Source organism: Stylophora pistillata, chromosome 9 (genome assembly GCF_964205215.1).
Source record: "Stylophora pistillata chromosome 9, jaStyPist1.2, whole genome shotgun sequence".
NCBI lineage: Eukaryota > Metazoa > Cnidaria > Anthozoa > Scleractinia > Pocilloporidae > Stylophora > Stylophora pistillata.
In genome coordinates, this window is record NC_142527.1 from 26,112,515 (window position 1) to 26,130,794 (window position 18,280).

Consider the following 18,280-nt stretch of genomic DNA (forward strand, 5'->3'; position numbering starts at 1 on the left):
AACTATGGCCGCGAGACGGAGTCGGAGACAGATGGCGTGAGTGGCGCAGAACACCACTTCAGTTCCTTCACAGACAGATGCAAGGGATTCTTATCAGAAACAACTTGTGAAAACATCAAGGCGTTGTTGACGAGTGCCAGTAAATATACAGCAAATTAAAAAAAAGGTAAACGCGCTGAATTGCCTTGGACACGCGCAAAGTACGCCAGCGCGGCTGATAATCAAAACTGCAACATGGAAAATCACTACAAAAGTCTTACCTCAGGAGGAAACCAAGAGATATCGGAAAAATTGGCCTAAAACATAAAAATGATGGGACAAGCGGCCGACTCTTTAGCTTTCCTCTCGTCTTTTGGCTCAAGAGAGGAGACAAATCAGAAGGAGAGAGAACTTAACGGCCTTTTTGAACTTATACGAGGTGATGTCAACATAATCGATATGAAGTTCATCGTGGATAAGGCAAAAATAATATCAAAGAGGCCAATATTGGTCTCGGAGAGAAAAATGGAAAACGAGAGTGGTGTCGCTCAAACAATGAAGTTCTCCTTCGAGGTAACTGAAGGGAAAACAGGTTCAGCCACACACACTGTCAACTTTAACTATGGAATCGGAGCGATTTTTAAAGCTGGCTTTCCAGGAATTGGCGAAATTAACTTTCAACTTTTTTTCGACTTCTCACACGATCACTCATTTCAAGAATGCATAAATAAAACCATAAAGAAGTCGTACGAATTCGACCTGCTTGTTCCCGCACATTGCACACAGGTTGCAAGAGCCACCGTATATTAATCTAAATTCAAAGTTCCGTACGAACTGGTCTTCGACTTTAAAGGTAGTAGGAGATCAGTGACAGGGCTTTGGAAAGGAATTGCATGTAGCGAGGCTACCTATACCATTGAAGAGATACCTGAAGGACCTAAATGGCGAATCATTTTATTTTTTATCGTTTGCATTTTTGTCTATCTATTTTACTACTATTATTATTTTTAACTCAGTTCTACGGTGGAGCTTACCTTTCACATCATTCCGAACAGAAAATAGCAGCTCTTCGAAAACGCTGACGTCGTTGCTACGATTAATGTTTTCTAAAGATCACACGTTTGAACCGGCCATGAATTTATCATATGACCGGAACATTGGCTGAAATTGCTTGTAAAGAGTCACAGTCACACTTCAAATCAATATTGCAAAAAGTGAGTACAAGAGGTGAAAGGTTGTAATTAATACCGCAATTTGATCAAGGAAGCTTATTCCAGACAGACTTTACTAACCAGTCCTTGTTATAAGAAAATCAGATGGACCGATTAATACTTCCCTTTAAACAACAATGAAGCGCCCATCCTGTCTTCCATCGACTGTCAATATCTAATAGCTTCAGGAGACCGTAAAAGTGTTTTATTTAAAACAAAGGCTTCTTGTGCACAAGTCTGAAACATGTATCTTTGAGAGATGTTTGTTGCTTTCAATAAACTGTGGAAGTGTACAAGTCACACAAGAGTGGTTTTGCATTGTAAAGAGGTAGTCCTACTTTTCTGAAGCTTCGATTCGAAAATGCATCTATGCCAAAGGTGACTATGATCTCGTCCACGTCGCACTGTAAAATCCTAAAACGCTCCTTTATTTTTGCGTTTTAGCTTCCCGTCCTCAACAATGTGGGACCGAAAAAGCACTGACGTCATTGGTCTTTCTGTTTTTCACCGAGATACATTAATCCTTGTTGTTCACATGCCTGAACTCAATAACTGCCAGCCTCTTGCTTAACTGTAATTTATGGAAACCTCTTATTTTCTGTCCGGATTTATGGCCCAAACTTTCTTCGAGGACGTCCTGGTGTTCCTAGAAATATTTCTTCCGCTTAAAAATTCAACATGCTCTGTCTTGCAAAGCCTAAACTGCTTAATAGATTGTTTAAAGGCGAAATCTAAACTTTCTAAAGGTGGTCTTGCATTGCAAGTGATTTAGCCTAAGGCATGTATGTTGAGAACTCACGTCCAAGAGCTTTTAAACCTGTCCGGGCTTGTATACCTGGTGACCCGTAACAGAAAGTTCATCATAATATAGGCCAGCTGAAGTTTCACTGATATTCATTTCATCTGCACCTAACGACCAATGAGGTTCTACTCTCATTTGCTATCATAAGAAAAGGCTTCAACCTTGTTGCTGATGTATCACTAGCTGATTGCTTCCCAATAACAGCAATGCCAACGCCAAGCTTTGGTGGACCCTTGAATATACTTCCAAAAGACGCTGCGGAGAAATTGAAAGAGTACGCTAAAAATGAAGGAGAATGTTGTGTTAAAGCACTTTCTAAATATTTTAAAATTTTAATGCATAGTTTATCGGCTGTATTGTTACTTATTATGATACTGTACATAGTTTTTTTTATTAATTTAGTAAAAGTAGGTGTCCCCAATTAGCTCTATGAGCTAAATACATTGACACGGTAATAAAGATTTTATTATTATTATTATTATTATTATTATTATTACTTCGCAAGCGAGAAGAGTCGGAGACAGATACCGTGAGTGACGCAGAACACCGCTTCAGTTCCTTCACAGACATATGCAGGGGGTTCTTATCGGAAAAGACTTGTGAAAAAATCAAGTCGTTGCTGACAAGTGCCGTTAAACATAGAGTAAACTTTGAAAAATGCAAACGGATTAAAATACAGTTCTGGAAAAATGCAAAATACGCTGGCCCTGCTGGTTATCAAAAGTGCAACATGGAACATCACTACAAAAGTCTTATCTCAAGAGGAAAACAAGAGATATCGGAAAATTTAGCCAAAAACATAAAAAGAATAGGAAAAGCTGCCGCCTCTTTAGCTTTCCTCTCATCTTTTGGCTCAAGTGAAGAGAGAAATCAGACGGAGGAAGAACTTGACGACTGTTTTGAACTTATACACGGTAATGTCACGATAATCGATATGAAGTTTATCAAGGATAAGGCAAGATTAATATCAAAGACGCCACAAGTGGTCTCGAGGATGGAAATGGAAAACAAGGGTGATGTAGCACAAACGATGAAGTTCACTTTCATGGCAACTAAAGGGAAAACAGTTTCCACTAAACACACTGTCAACTTTAACTACAAAATCGGATCGAATTTTAGTGCTGGCTTTCCAGGCGTTGGAGAAATTAGCTGTCAACTTTCTTTTGACTTCTCGCACAATCAATTTTTTCAAGAGTGTATCAACAAAACCATTACGAAATCGTACGAGTTCGATCTGGTTGTTCCCGCACATTGCACACAAGTTGCCAGAGCGACTGTAGAGGAAGCTAAAATGGAAGTGCCATATGAACTGGTCTTCGACTTTCAAGGTACAACCAGATCAGTGGAAGGGCTTTGGAAAGGAGTTGGATGCAGTGAGGCTACCTATAGCATTTACAAGACAGACAAACCTGATGGACCCGAGCCCGAGCCTGATGGACGTGAGCCTGAGCTTGGTGAACGTGAGCCGCCTTTATTCTTTGTGGTTATCATTTGCCTTTTTTTTCATTCTATTTTACTTTTATTATCATTTTTAATTTCTACCGTAGAATTCCCCATCTACAACATTCCAAATCGAAAATAGCAGCTTTTCGAAAACGCTGACGTCGTTGCTACGTTTAATATTTTTTAAAGATCACACGTTTCAACCGGCCATGAATTCATCATATGACCAGAACCTGTGAAATTACACTCACTGGCTGAAATCGCTTGCATAGAGACTCAATCACGCATCAAATCAATGTTGCAATAGGTGAGTATTTGCTGAGCTCATATATTACAGGAGATCAAAGATTGTAAATGATACTGAAATTTGATAAAGGAAGCTTATTCCAGTCAGACCTCACAAACCAGTCCTTGGTATAAGAAAATCAGATGGAGCGATTAATACTTCCCTTTAAACAACAATGAAGCGCCGATCCTTGACGACCACTTACATGAAAATCTGAAAGACTTGAATTTTGCTCTTTCAAACATATATTCAGTCGCGGAACATGTATTCTACGCGGGTCGGTTTCCCAAATTGCGCGGAGCTAGTGTTATATTGTTGCCGTGCTTTTCTGGTTTGTCGGTTCATCCCATTCCTATTTTGAGTGACAACTTTTAATAACGAACCATGTTTCTCTGGCTCAAAAAGATGTTACAATAGTTTTAGCGTGTTAAAGAAGTGCACAAACAATTTTGACCGTTTAGTCTACGAAATGTTTTTTAGTAAAGAACTGAGCCTTCTCTCAACGGGTGCAAAGGTTTTTAATTAGCTTTTAATCGTTTATTCTCTTTGTAAGTTTTTATTGTCCGTTTACACGTGCCTAATTTTTTATACTTCTTACACGCATCTATGCATTCATTGTTTCAGTTTTGCCATTCACTTGAAAATGACCGTGAAGTGTGGTCGAAATGTCGTTTTTACAGTTGATTTTTATTGTCAAAAGTTTTAAGAAACCTTTACTGATTTAAGAAATACTCATGAAATAAAGCAATTGAATGGTAAATAACTCGTTGTTTGTATTTTGACTCACCCTAAGTGCTCGTCAAAACAAGATATACCTGTAGCATCATAGATTGATACCGTTGCTGTAGAATGTTTGGCTTTTAAAGGTCAAGTCTGCATAAATACGAAGTTTAAACTTCTTCCATCGATTGTCAATATTTGATAGCTTCAGGAGATCGTAAAAGTGTTTTCTTTAAAGCAAAGGCTTCTTGTGCGCAAGAATCTGAAGCATGTATCACTGAGAGATGTTTGTTGCTTTCAATAAAGTGTGGAAGTGTACAAGTCACACAAGAGTGGTTTTGCATTGTAAGGAGGTAGTCCTGCTTTTCTGCGGCTTCGATATGAGACTGCATCTATGCCAAAGGTGACTATGATCTCGTCCACGTCGCACTGTAAAATCTTAAAACGCTCCTTTATTTTTGCACTCCTCAACAATATCGAACCGAAAACACACTAACGTCATTGATTGCTCTTCCTGTTTTTCAAAAAGACACATTATTGTTTGAAGACGACTTGTACCAATTTGCAAGGAAAAGTGAAAGGTCAAAGTGATCGCAAAATTAAACTTTTTGACTTTCTTACTTATGGTGCAAGATTCTCTCTCCCCTGTCACTTGCATAACAAAAGAATGGACCGGCTCTGAATTGCCGCGAGGGTGCTGCCTGCCGCCTTGAAACAATTAGGGAATTTAGCAAACCTCGACGGCGACGGCAACGAGAACGTCGAAAAACAATAGACCTAATTGGCAAAACAATAGCCCAGTACGTGCGTTTTAAAACTTTGTACATTTCTTAGCCGTCCTTTGCAAAACAACAACGTGAAATCCCCAAAATTTGCGTCGTCTGCGAAGCGAAAGCGCGGCGGCAAATTATTTTAATTTACATTTGGAACTCAACGCTACTTTTATGTGTTATGTCGAGTTTGAGGTCTGCCGCCCTATGAGACGGCAAACACAAGCAACCATTTTCGATGATTCTAACTAAAAGTAGAAACTCATTTTTTAATCGATGTCTTCCTTGGTGTTGCAGTCCTGACTGCTTAAAGTCTCTAATAGCAATCTAAGCAGTCAGGACGGCAACACCAAGGAAGACGTCGATTAAAAAATGAATTTCTACTTCTAATTAGAATTTCGAAAAAATGGCTGCATGCGTTAACCGTCTCTTTCAGCGCCACAACTCAACTTTAGCATAACGTATATAAGTAGAGTTGAGTTCCAAATGGAAATTTAAATGATTTGCCGTCGCCGTTTCCGTCCGCAAAAGACACAATTCTTGGTGATGTCACGTTGTTGTTTTGCAAAGCCCCAAGAGATGATCTGATACGTTGTTTGTGTTGCGAGCGTGTTTGCCCGCAAAACTTTCGAGTTGTGAAGTGTGATCACATTGCGGTAGCTGGCGATCATTGGGGACCTTAAGCAAACCATGACGGCGACGGTAACGAGGAGACGGCAAAACAAAAGACGTAATATGCTGAACAATAACTCCGCACGTGCTTTTTAAAACTTTGTACATTTCTTTGCCGTCAAACAACGATATTTTCTTGAACGCGCGCACACAGTTGAATTGCTATTTAATGAGGGATTCTTTGCGCTGCTGTTTTTTGTTACTGAATTCGAAGTCTCTTAACGTCAAGTCTTTATGTACAGGTTGTTAAGTTATGGTATTATCATTGACAAGTGCCTTAATCATGTCTTCCATGCAAGAATTACAGCAGTTTGAACGGGAGCTCTTTTCAATTTATTCCATTAGATTTTTCTTTCTTTACAACACCAACCCCACTCGGTGTCAAATCTTCCTAATGCTAAGGGAACAATTGAAATTTGCACACGATAAAGTCATATTTTGGAAACGTATCAGCTTTCCGAGCCCCTATTTCAATGTTATGCGACGAAAAAACGAAGCTAGAAATGACTCTATTCTCAAACTGGAGAACCCACGACGCTGAGACCTTTCCAATAGGTTCATATTTGGGAGATCTTTCGTCTTTCGGAGGTTAACCGTAATGACCTTTAATATTTTGGATTCTTATGGTAGACATCACGTGAAAACCAAGAATTGTGTCAGGTTTGTGCCCCGAAAACCGGTTTTGAGTTTTTGCTGAATATTTCAGCCAATTCTATGACCCCTGTTCAGAGGAAAAGCAGGTTCTTCTCCCCCTAACCCTAAATTCAAGGAGCATGTTTCTCGAGAGTGTCGTTACTCATTTTTTCCGCCCTAAAAGCTGTATTGATTGCTGAGTTTGCATTCAAGAAGAAGGAATCAGTAGTTTCTAAATTGAAAAAATTAAAGATACCAGGAAACGAAACGCAAGTAGACTGGCTTTTAAGCTAAAACCCATTCTTTTATTCCGTAAAATAAAATTCCAAATGGCCAAGGGCTCGCCCTGTACTGGCACGTGCGAAAAACGTAAATTACAACATCAATACAATATTAGTCAGGCAGTTTGATTTATTTTAAATACTTGCTTTGGATTAACAGAAATTAAGAAATTAAGACTGATATTTTAATATAAGTCAGTTAGAAGATATAATTTCCAGTATGATCCTGGATGAGCTGGACTTAACTGTCCTGGTATATGTTTGTTAATTTTTCAACACTTTGTAAACGAACCCCCAGCATTCGTTGGGCAAGTCCTCGGCGGCATAGAAAGGTAAAGTCTCTTTGGACAAGCATATCCATTTCCCAGCTTTCTCCAGTTCCGTCATCATGTCTTGATAGTGTTCCACTAATTCCTCTTTCATAATATTGAAACAGAGGACGCCATCTGCAAAAAAGTTAACATCAGAATGTAGTCATCTTGTAAGGTTTTATCATGGGAAATTTCCATCCATTTTTCTTATTTGTCCATGTTTTCATTAGATCATTAACTCACAGAGTTGATTAAGCTATAACATCATCCAACAAGAAGTTGAAGAGAGCAGTAAGATGGTGTGTACTTGATGTAACAAGAAATTTATCAAGCGAATTAGCAAAGAGAAGATTTTGCCCCAGAAAAATATTTTCGGGTTAGATGCTAGATGTTAAAGTAATTCACCATAAAGGGGATTGCATGAGTCTTCATTACCAATCTACACGGGCAGCTTTCATGATCTATCTCATGGTTTGAGTTTTCAAAAAACAAAACAAACAACCAAAAAAAAAAAACTTGTGAGAGGATTTTTACACGTTTTTCCTTTTCTAAATTTCCGTTATCTCTATTTTTGTTAAAACATATTATTTGCTCAAAGGTTTATAAAAGTATGATATTTAAAGGGTAGTGCCCGTTTTGTTGTTGTTGTCGTTTCTTTTTGTTTTTTTTTTACATTGCAGAAAAGAATCAAACCATTGTGAACAAATTTCTGCAACCACAGATGTTTTAGAACCGCGACCAAATGATTCTTTAGCGCCTCAAGTCCCATTTTAAAGTTGTGCGTTTGGTTGCCAAGCCTTTGATTTGGATTGAGGCTGAAAAATAAAAATAATTTACATTTGAAAAGAAGCAATGTCTGTATAATAACAAGGTCACTTTTAGCCTCTCTCCAGTTCAAAGGCTTGGCAACCAAGTATGCAATTATAAAATGGATAAGAAGCCTCAGAACAGACTCCCCGTGGACATGCGCAAGTCAAATATATCTGTGCCTCGGTAAACTATTACTAAAGACCTACCAGTTCGAACCATTCTAATCATCTCCACGAAAGCAGATGACTCGATACGTCCTGTAATGAGCGCCCCACCACAAATCAAACCATCGAATTGCTCTGATTTAATCTGAGGTACCGGCTGCCCGTTCAAAGACGTGCAGATGAATTCAGTATAGATCTCTTTCTTCTTGGCTTCGTCTAACATCTCATTTGAGATATCCAGAGCACATAGGTCGGTGTAACCGAGTTTCTTAAGCTCAACTCCTATGAGTCCTGTGCCAGCTCCAGCGTCAATGATTTTGATCTGATCATTTGGTTTGTCCTGGAAAACATCTTTGAGGGCGTTGTGCAAACATTCGGCTAGTGGCTTGAAATAGGCAGTGCGCGCCGCCGAATGTTCCTGCACGATGAGAAAGTTCATGCGGGCTATTAGGGTAAGACGTTTTACAAATGCGACGCAAGTCTAATGTCACTTTGGGCCCCTTTCTTCGAGAGCTCAAGTAACTTTTACTGACCCGAAAAGTTGATCTATTTTCAATAAAAATCGAGAATTTGCCTTCAAAATTTTGAACTAAAACAATAAATATATTTGAGAAAGGAATGCACCATTATCCCCTAAATTAGGATCTAAGAATATTGCAGGAGTCTCTTGAATTGAGCATGTAAAGATGAAATAAACAATTTTTAAAAATCGAGTTTCCAGACTAGATCACGGAGGGTCGTGGGTTCAAATCCCATCTGGAAACTCGATTTTTAAAAATTGTCTCTTGAATTACCTGGACATTCGAGAAAAGCAACTCTGAATGATAAATCAGGAGTCTGCTGGGTCGACCAATGAACAACTTCGATCCCCTAGACCCTTTTTATTATTATTTTACTATTTTAAATTCGTAGAGCACCTGGTCATATGTCCTTGACCTTGTAGCATAGATACGTTTGATTTCATCTTCGGTTGTTCTTTTGGTTACTTTTCCTGTCGTTTCCCCAAAATACTTAGTTAGGCTTGCTTTCAACTTCTCTTCATTCATTCTGTTGATAGAGGAACAAAATATGCAGAACATCATATGCACAGCTTGATAAAGGCTTGTAATAATTGCTATAAACTTAAAAGCGATGTGTCTAGTACTAACATCTGTGTTATAATAGATATCGATTTTCGCGCCTTGTAATTGGTAGTAGTCAAAACTAACACAACGGGTAAGTTTGAACGAGAGATGCTGGGAAGTCGTACAGGTTTTTATGGTAGCCATTTTGTAATGCATGTGGCTATAAATACGATTTGACTGTGACGATGAATTCTGGGTCATCCTCGGTGTAAAACCCTGACGAGGTTTTCTTTGTTCCATGAGGTATTGTTTTGCTGTACGCTATTGTTTATAACGTTTTGTTGTCTTTGTTTTACGTCACTTGTGAACTTCACAGGTTTTTACACCGAGGATGAGCCTGAATTCTTATTTCGCTGGAGTGATAAACTGCAACTGCTTGAACGAAAGAACAACCTAAGGAAAGTTTGACTCGGAATAATCGCCTGAACAATAGGGTGGCAGAAATCTGTTTCCAAAGTAGCGAGGCACAACGTGGGAATCTATGTATTACAAACCGCCGTTTATCTTCCGTTATATAAGTTTTTCTGTTTACAGGCTTTTAGGGAAAATAGTTGAGGTAACAACGCTAAGATGAGGTTAACAAAAGCAATTCATTGCCATCCATTTCCTTACTAATTAAGGCATTCTTTGAATAACAATTTGAAGAAAACCATAGCCTAACCTCTTAAGAGCAGATTCGTGCAAGAATCAAACAAAATATCGAAAATATTCGGTAAAGCTGAAAAAATCAAATTCACTCGTCTTTGTGTATAGATAGCCTTTAGGAAACATATGAATGCCACGCAGTTTTTTCCTTGAAATATCTGTTAATTCCTGAGCCTGAAAGGATGGAAGCCTTTTTTAACTTAGGTACAATTTGGCGATCCCAAACACGTACAAACAGGGTTGAAATTAGTCATGATTCACTTGACTCGCTTGTCAAAACTACTGCGCTAGAAAAAGCTGTCATAGTTCTAATTTGTTGTATAACTTGCCATGGTCTAAACCCCTTGATTTCATAAACAGTGGATTTATCTGAGTATTAATTATATTCAAGAGAAGTAAAGAAGTCATGGCTCTACCGTGCTTCGTAAAACGGTAGGCGTTTCAATGTAAAAATCCTGATTCAATAGAACACACCTTGAGGTTCTTGGAGTGCCCTATAAGTATTCAATTCTATCAAGAAATCCTATCGTAGTTCAAAACTTTGAATAACACCCACATAAGTTTATCCGTTGACCAAATTTAACTTCAGGATTACCCCCTCTTGCTATTAGCGATAACCTCCGACGCCGACTGGAGTTGCTTATCCTATTAACAAAAAGATACATACATAGTTGTAAAATGAATGAGAAAAATCTTAATAAGTTACAATTTATAAATAAGATACAAATGCAATGGAAAACTGAGAATTTAATCTAAGGTAGTTAAATACAAATATTGTTAACAAACCTCTTCGTGTGTTCTTTTGTTTTGTTTTTTGTTCATAACATGTGTAATTGCAAAATAATAATAATAACAATGAAGGAAAAAAAAAAAGAGATGTGAATAACGTAAGAAAAGTATTGTAATTGCTAGTGGTGTAAGTAACCAGTATCGTAAATATCGTAAGTAATGTATGTAATTAGCCATAGTGTATTGTCAGTAGTGCAAGTAAGCAGCATTGTAAGTAATGTGTTGTACTGCAGTGTACTGTTGTGTACTATAAAATTTAAAAACGGTAGGCGAAAAATAACGATAATTTGAGCATGTGCCTTTGTTTAGCATTCCATAAGATTAAGAGTGAAAATACCCAAGTTAAAGATTTTTCAATATATGTAAAGTTTACTTTGGGGAAATGCATGTTTTTTTTTTAAGAATTTCGCTATTTATGCACTTATGCATTCGCATATTTATGCATCATACGTATTTAATACCACAGTTCAAAATATATGAACTTCATATATATTCATTGTATCTAATTTATCATCACGCGTTTATTACGAATCAACTTAACAGCCTGCTCCCAGTTGGCTTGTTAGCTCAATTGGTAGAGCGCTGCACTTGTATCGTAGAGGTCAGTGGTTCGAATCCCGTACAGGCCTGATTTTTTTTTTTTTTCAGGTCTGATTTTCGCTACTGCATAAATAGCGCTATCTACTGCGAAGGATCGTGCATCATACGTATTCAATACCGCAGTTCAAAATATATGAACTTCATATATATTCATTGTATTTTAAGAATTTGTTAAAAATCGTCAACGAAATACATAAAATCACGCCATGTTGTGTATGCGTAACCATTAACAAAAAAAAAATCGTTTTTGTTTTAGAAATCCTGGTAACAATTGCTTCGTTTTATCATTTGTTTAATATCATTCGAGAGGTTTATCATGAACAGAGAAGCCCGCCGCTGCAGCCACGATCAAAACCGGCTTAGTTTTCGACGAATTCTTCTTAGCACACTTTTCACATTTGTACTTTTTATACTGTTCAGTACTGAATACTAGAGGTTTCAATGTGAAAGTGGGTAATGGCGTCAGAGCTTGAAGGAAACATTCATGATACGATTTGAAATAAACGGAATGCTGTGAATAATTTGCCTGTGGTGCCGAAGTCGCTTTCGACATAAAGCAAGGTTGGCTTCACACCTTCCTCTCTTTTCTCCCGAGACCAGCAAGCTGCAGTCGGCAGCTTACTCCGACGCTGCTGAATACACTAAAAAAAAAATGATCTCCATGAGGTAGGACTCGATCAATATCTTGGCACCTCCATTCGCGAATCGGCAAAAATTGCTCACATAATAGAGCAGCCAAACACATAAATGTCTCTTGTCTTCCTCGAGAGTCATCACTAAACCCTTCATGACCTTGATGAATACTTCCACAAGCAATTAAAGACATCTATATTAGAAACTCACCTCGTTTATCGTGTCCTTGATTTTTAGCAGAGCGGGAAAGCTGTACACAGTTGTTGCTCGAAATCGATCGATATTTCCACATGCATTTTGCGCGATGTCATCACCAGCAGCCGGATATAAAAAAAGCAATCGACTGCGCATGTCTCCGATCTTACGTATTAATAATAATTTATTCATTTCTAGTGCGCATCTTTACATGACTATCATCAGATGCGCATTCCTAATAAATAATAAAAGAATTTAACAAAACAAAAGTATATATTATATGAAAAGAGAAAATGCTAATAATATGCTAATAAAATATCTATTAAGCATTTGCAAGACTAAAAAGATAAGTCTTAAGATGAGTTTTAAAACTAGTAACACATATGATTGAGCGAAGCTCACTAGGCAGAGAGTTCCACAATGACGACGCTGCAACGGCGAATGCCCGATCACTTAGCGTGGCCTTACATTTCACTGATGGCATTGCTAGGAGTAGAGTATTAGAACCTCTGAGATTATAGCAAGATGTCTTTATACTAATTAAGGATCGTAGATATTGAGGCGCAAAGCCACGTAACGCATTAAACGTGAGGAGAAGTTCCGCGAAGTTGATGCGTGCCCTGAAAGGCAACCAGTGCAAATCGAGCATTACTGGTGTAATGTGACAAAACCTAGGCACATTACCTACCAGCCTAGCAGAAGCATTCAGAACTCTCTGAATTTTCGCAAGACGGCTGTTTGGAAGTCCATACAATAGGCTATTGCAATAGTCGATGCGGGACGTTATGAAAGCATGGACTAACGTCTCCGTAACTTCTTGAGATAAATACTTACGTATGCGTCGAATATTATACAGGTGGTAAAATGCAACGGAACAAAGCTTACTGATACGGCTAGACAGTGAGCTGTGAATCGAACCATGATCCAAGGTTCCTAACTACCGGAACAGGACTCACATTAGCAGAGCCCACCTTGATATTGTCAATATTAACTTTGGCTTGTTGTTGCTTTGTGCCTAGTATAAGAAACTCTGTTTTGTTGTCATTTAAGGTTAGATTGTCGGATATCATCCAGCTCCTGACATCACTGATGCAGTCAGTCATAGACTTTATAGCAGCGTCCGCTTCCGCAGATTGGTTTGAGCTGAAGGAAACGTACAGCTGCGTATCATCAGCATAGCAGTGGACTTGAGGCAGGTGACGCTCCACGATATCAAATAGTTCGTGCGTATATATGGTGTATATACGCACAAACTATTTGTGCGTATATACAAACTATTTATACTCGCCCAAGCAAGATCTTTGAGGGACGCCTTGACACAGGAGGAACTTCTTGGAAAGTCCACCATTGACAGACACTCGCTGGAACCTGTCTGATAAATACGACCTGAACCAACAAAACACATCGCCAGTCACTCCGCACAATCAGACTCGAGACGCTGAATCAGCATATCATGGTGTATCGTGTCAAAAGATGTACTTAAATCCAGTAAAACAAGCAGGGTGACATGTTGCTGATTCATTGACATCAGGATGTCATTCTTTACTTTAAGTAAACCTGTTTCTGAGCTGTGTAGAGGCTTATTTGTAGATTGCAGCAGGGAATGGCGCTCCGACAAATTTTTGCTTTTTCTCGCTATTGTAAAAAATAGGCTGCTGCCTCGGTAGGGCTCGCCAGCAACAATTTTACTTGAAAATTCTGAAGAAAACCGGAAAAGAGTTGACAATAAAGTCAACTAGTTCAAGCATGTGTTCCCATACTGTTTTGAGACTATCTACAAATTACGTCTCGCTTGCAAAGCAACACAAAATTTGTATATCTGGCAGAGCAAGCGTTCGTGAAAGTAATTGGTACAGATAGGGTGGATAAGCTTTCCCAGTGGCCAAGATTGGGTCTTTTTGCCATATGTCTCTTTTCTTGTTTTTGACGATCATTGTTCCGAAGTTTTCAATCAAATCAGTTCAAAACAGGAAAGATGTCTCGATGGTTTTAATTGACAGAACTACCCTACGTAATTTGCGTAGCGCGACAGTATAATATGATAAATTTGCGAATATGGACTGTCGACTATATATACTCCCGAAAGAGCAAAAAACTTTCATCATTTCTCCAAGGGTAGGAACACGCAAAGTATTGTCTTTCTTCTTAAGTTTAGAATCTTTGTTTAGTTCACGTGAGAAATGAAAATGCACTAATGAGGTTAATTTTATTACATAAAATTGAGGTGTTCAATTCTTCGAAAGTAAGTAAAGAGAAAGATAAATTATTGGTAAAATAGTTTATTAGCGATCTAAAGAGAAATCTGCTACATCAAAGTAACAAATTATCGAGAGAGACAGCATACTTCCTTTTCCCCCTTTGGTGGGGGTAACAAGGTAATTTGGTAATATCAACTAAGTTGAAATTGTAAATTGGCCACCGTAAAGAGTTAAAAAGCTGACGTTTCAGGCTTTAGCCCTTCGTTAGAGCCCTCCGCTCTGACGAAGGGCTAATGCTCGAAACGTCAGCTTTTTAAGGTGGCTAGCACTAGTTTTCTCGCGCGGGGAACAGGTCACTCTTGCGTCACGCGAGAGAGAAACGTGCAAAAGCAGCGCGAGATTAAAAGACGAAAATTCAAAACAAAGATGGCGGCGCAAGGCTTTTTTTCTACTTTTGTAAGAATTTTACCTAACAGCCTGTATTTGATGTGTTGAACGGCCACTGCGTATGCAGGAGACAGAAAAGAAGATAAAGAAGACGATTCTCAGAGACATAAAGGTTGCTTCACATCTAAACGAAATATCCAACCGATATCAAATCTTGCGACGGCGAAAAAAGGAGAACTCATGTGAAGGATCGGATAATCTGCCTGAAGTAGAAGAAGACTGTGAAACTTCAAGGAAGATAAAATAATATAGCCAGAAGTTGTGAGTAGGTCCTTTGATATAAGATGAACCCGAGAGGCTGTCTTTGACGGCTATTGAATGATTTTCTAAGCAGTAAACGTCTGTGAACATGAGATCGTGGGTGCTCGCGCGAACACACGCGATAGTCAGTAGTAGCTAAAACAGATCATCAGCAAATGTCGATCTTGTAGAATACAAATTTTTAAATGCGCGAGAACGCGCGTGGGAATTGCTAAACTCACGAAAACTATAGCATGAAATCAAGTCCGGTGACCCCTTCTTTTTGTTGTTCCAATATGATAATAAAGTTGGAAGGAATCGTCAGAAAAAAAAAAAAAAAACACTAGAAAATTCTACGGAAGGACACTTGCGATGCGTGAAAATTGCCTTTTCTTAGATTTTCTGCAATTCCGCTCCGTAGAATGTTTTTAAAATCTTTGTGCATCTTCCTTTTCAAGTGCCGAAAGCAATTGCTAAGAAAAGTCACGGGTTAGTTTTCAAATTATTTGAGCTATAACCTAAAAAATGCGTTTGGATAATCCTTTAAAAGTGTTGCCATGGCAACTCCTATTGACGAAATGACACCTATTTTTGGGTAACCAATGATTATATAATTCAACCCTGTAAAAGTCTTCAACTGGTCTTGATCAGTCTTTTTGTTGTATACTTTCAAAGTTACAAACCATTAAAAAGATGAAAACTGGTACCAGCCACCTTAACTCTTTACGGTAGCCAATTTACAATTTCAACTTAGCTGATATTACCAAATTTGCATACCGCCTGTCAAAGAACGGACAAATGATGAACACGACGATAGAAAACTCTGAACATAGGCTTTAAATAGTCGGCTCGATCAGTGTTTTAATGAATTTTGTCACAAAGAACACCAACAAGTTGTATCAAGCGCACAAGGAACACAAATTGCAAAGTTAGGACGCTTTCAGGAGCCGCCGTTTTGATCGAGCCACGACAAACTTACGAAGACCAAAGAATGGAGAAAACGGCAAAACAGAAAAACTTTAGACTCTTACGAACAGCTAAGGATATAATATTAGAGTTAAGGTTATTATATTTACTCAGCTATATGCATCACAGTGGCGTACATTTTTATTATATCAATGTCTTCAGTGATGGTCACATGTATACAACAGGATGGCGTGATTTTGTCCTTCTTCACGATTTCCAAAAATTGTTCAAATACCCAAATTAATTTCCGAAAACTAAACTTTTCATATTTTGAAAGATCAGAGGCACATGCTCAAAATTATCGTTGTTTTTCGCCTACCGTGTCACGCAGTACGGGAGAGCCAAAAGCTTTTGACGGAATTAATCTAATCTTTATGAAATCACGGTGTTTAGACTACGAAAAGTTCTACAACAACCTGGAACTATGGTAGCTTTTTCTAGCGCAGTTGTTTTGATACGCGAGTCGAATGAATCGTGACCTATTTTAAACCTGTTCGGTGTTGCCAAATCCATCCCGGGACTGAAAACGAAACGTTTTGGTTTTTTCGGAAACAAATAGTTTTTTCAAGGAAAAAACTACACAGCAATTGAATATTTTCTAAAGGCTACTTGTATGCAAAATAACAGCGAATTTTAGTTTTTTAACTTTGCCATGCAATGTTTGATTTTTGCACGGATTTGCTCCTAACTGGCAACAAACCATGAATAACTGCAGTGATTTAATACAAAGTTGAATGTGCTTTACGTAACACAGCATTTCTTCTTATTCGCCCACAAGAGGGTCTGAATGGGGGGGGGGGAGTCCACTTGTTGGTTGTCGGTTAAAATTCAGTCACTTTGTCGGTAGTCGGTTAAAATTTTCGATCTTTGTCGGTAGTCGGTAGTATTTTTCGCCCTTTGTCGCTAGTCGGTTTACCCCATTCACACCCTCACTTATTGGAGTAGAAAAATTTCCAAGCAACGATACCAAAAGAACGGCAATTTTGCCTAAGCATGCCGAAACAAAAGTCGGAAAAGTTAGAGAGATAGCCAAGGGAAAAGAAAGAAATAGCCCAGATGATTATTTTACAAAGAAAATTAAATACCTTTGTGAGAAAATGAATGCCAAAAGAACCTTCGGCAGAGGAGAGAAAATGGATTGGAAGAACTAAGATCAATTCAAATATAGGAAAATGAGATAGAGTGTGTCAGAACCTTTTACTCATGTGAAGACTCGGTTGATCGGCAGAAACAGGGGACACATAACTTACGTTTCAGAGAAGTCTTGAGTAGTTCTGAAGCTTTGTGGAGTTAGTCTGCGGTCTGTTACACTCGGATGATAATGACTCATTTATTCTAGAAGCACCTATAGAACACCAATTTACCCATGATTTCATTCATGTGTAAAATTTATTTAAAAAAAACCCTTTGTTCAAGCTGGAACACTTTGCTCAAAATGCATACCTTTAGGATCTTGCTTTTGTCTCGTTCACTCAATTGATTGAGGCTCTCTGTTGCTGTTCTTTTCGTGCCAAAGCTTACTATGGAGTCAAGGAGACTTATTCTTACAGGTTCTTCATACCCATCAAGATATTAAAGAACAAAATTATCTCTTCTGCTTTCTCTTTTGGTATTGATGTTATCAAAGGGAAGAAGAAAAGAAGTTTATACCCGTGGGAAATAAAAAAAGAAAACAATCTTTGTTTTTTAATCGATAATTCCAAAGTCTGTGGTTCGATTTCTCTAGAGGACCGACAGAACTTTTTTCTTTGTCCCACGTGTTGTCTTCACTCATAAAAGCGACTCTAAACTTTTAACTGAGATACGACCTTTAATACACAACGATTAAACTAAAAACTGACCAGCAACTTACCACACATACGGTTAAAAACAAAAATGCTTTTAAGCTCATAACAGTTCTGGGTTACCGGAAATTCCCGCGGGGTTTTTAAGCAAATTAACATAACACTCAAGCAAATTAGGATAACCCCACACTGTAAACAGGAAAAGTAATCATCTTTCCATACCATTACCGAACTTAAAATTATTTTTTCTTTTTTATTTACTTATACCATAATTTCGATTTCTTTACTAATCCCAACAGTGAGAGGAATGCATTTCACATGTGCAGAATGCTAGGCCAGCAGTCATCGAGGACACTGATATCCAAACAATTTTTTGTAGAGAGTGAATAAGAAAGCGAGGGAGACTGCATTTTGCGTGTTTGCATTTAAGCTAGCTCTTATTTAGAAGCCTTATGTAAAAGATATGAACCCAATTAGGTGGCCTAGCTCTGATAGCTTCTAAGGCTCTTTGGTATAGCGTTGGAGCCTGAGTGCGGAATCAAAGGGTACAAGGTTTGATTCCAAAAAGGGACTCACA

General features: G+C 38.3%; 2 protein-coding genes across 5 annotated transcripts; one reads left to right on the top strand and one right to left on the bottom strand.

Moving 5' to 3' along the window:
* Nucleotides 1–2,577: 2,577 nt before the first annotated feature.
* Nucleotides 2,578–4,539, top strand: LOC148724058 (uncharacterized). Its single transcript, XM_088733941.1, has one exon. It carries the CDS (start codon nucleotides 2,723–2,725, stop codon nucleotides 3,572–3,574), a length of 852 nt encoding a protein of 283 aa, XP_088590067.1. The 5' UTR covers nucleotides 2,578–2,722; the 3' UTR covers nucleotides 3,575–4,539.
* Nucleotides 4,540–6,799: 2,260 nt separating this feature from the next.
* On the bottom strand, nucleotides 6,800–17,194 carry LOC111327899 (methyltransferase-like protein 27). Of its 4 annotated transcripts, none has more exons than XM_022932215.2 (5): nucleotides 17,170–17,194; nucleotides 10,408–10,496; nucleotides 9,000–9,129; nucleotides 8,125–8,500; nucleotides 6,800–7,243 (listed from the first exon to the last, which is right to left on the bottom strand). In XM_022932215.2, the coding sequence occupies exons 3-5, from the start codon at nucleotides 9,126–9,128 to the stop codon at nucleotides 7,062–7,064; spliced, it is 687 nt and encodes a 228-aa protein (XP_022787950.2). In that variant the 5' UTR covers nucleotide 9,129; nucleotides 10,408–10,496; nucleotides 17,170–17,194; the 3' UTR covers nucleotides 6,800–7,061. The 4 variants fall into 4 exon arrangements, with proteins under 4 accessions (XP_022787950.2, XP_088589649.1, XP_022787949.2 ...); XM_088733523.1 differs by lacking the exon at nucleotides 17,170–17,194 and adding an exon at nucleotides 12,084–12,208 and having other exon boundaries at nucleotides 10,326–10,496; XM_022932214.2 differs by lacking the exon at nucleotides 17,170–17,194 and adding an exon at nucleotides 12,084–12,207.
* Between the last annotated feature and the right edge of the window lie 1,086 nt (nucleotides 17,195–18,280).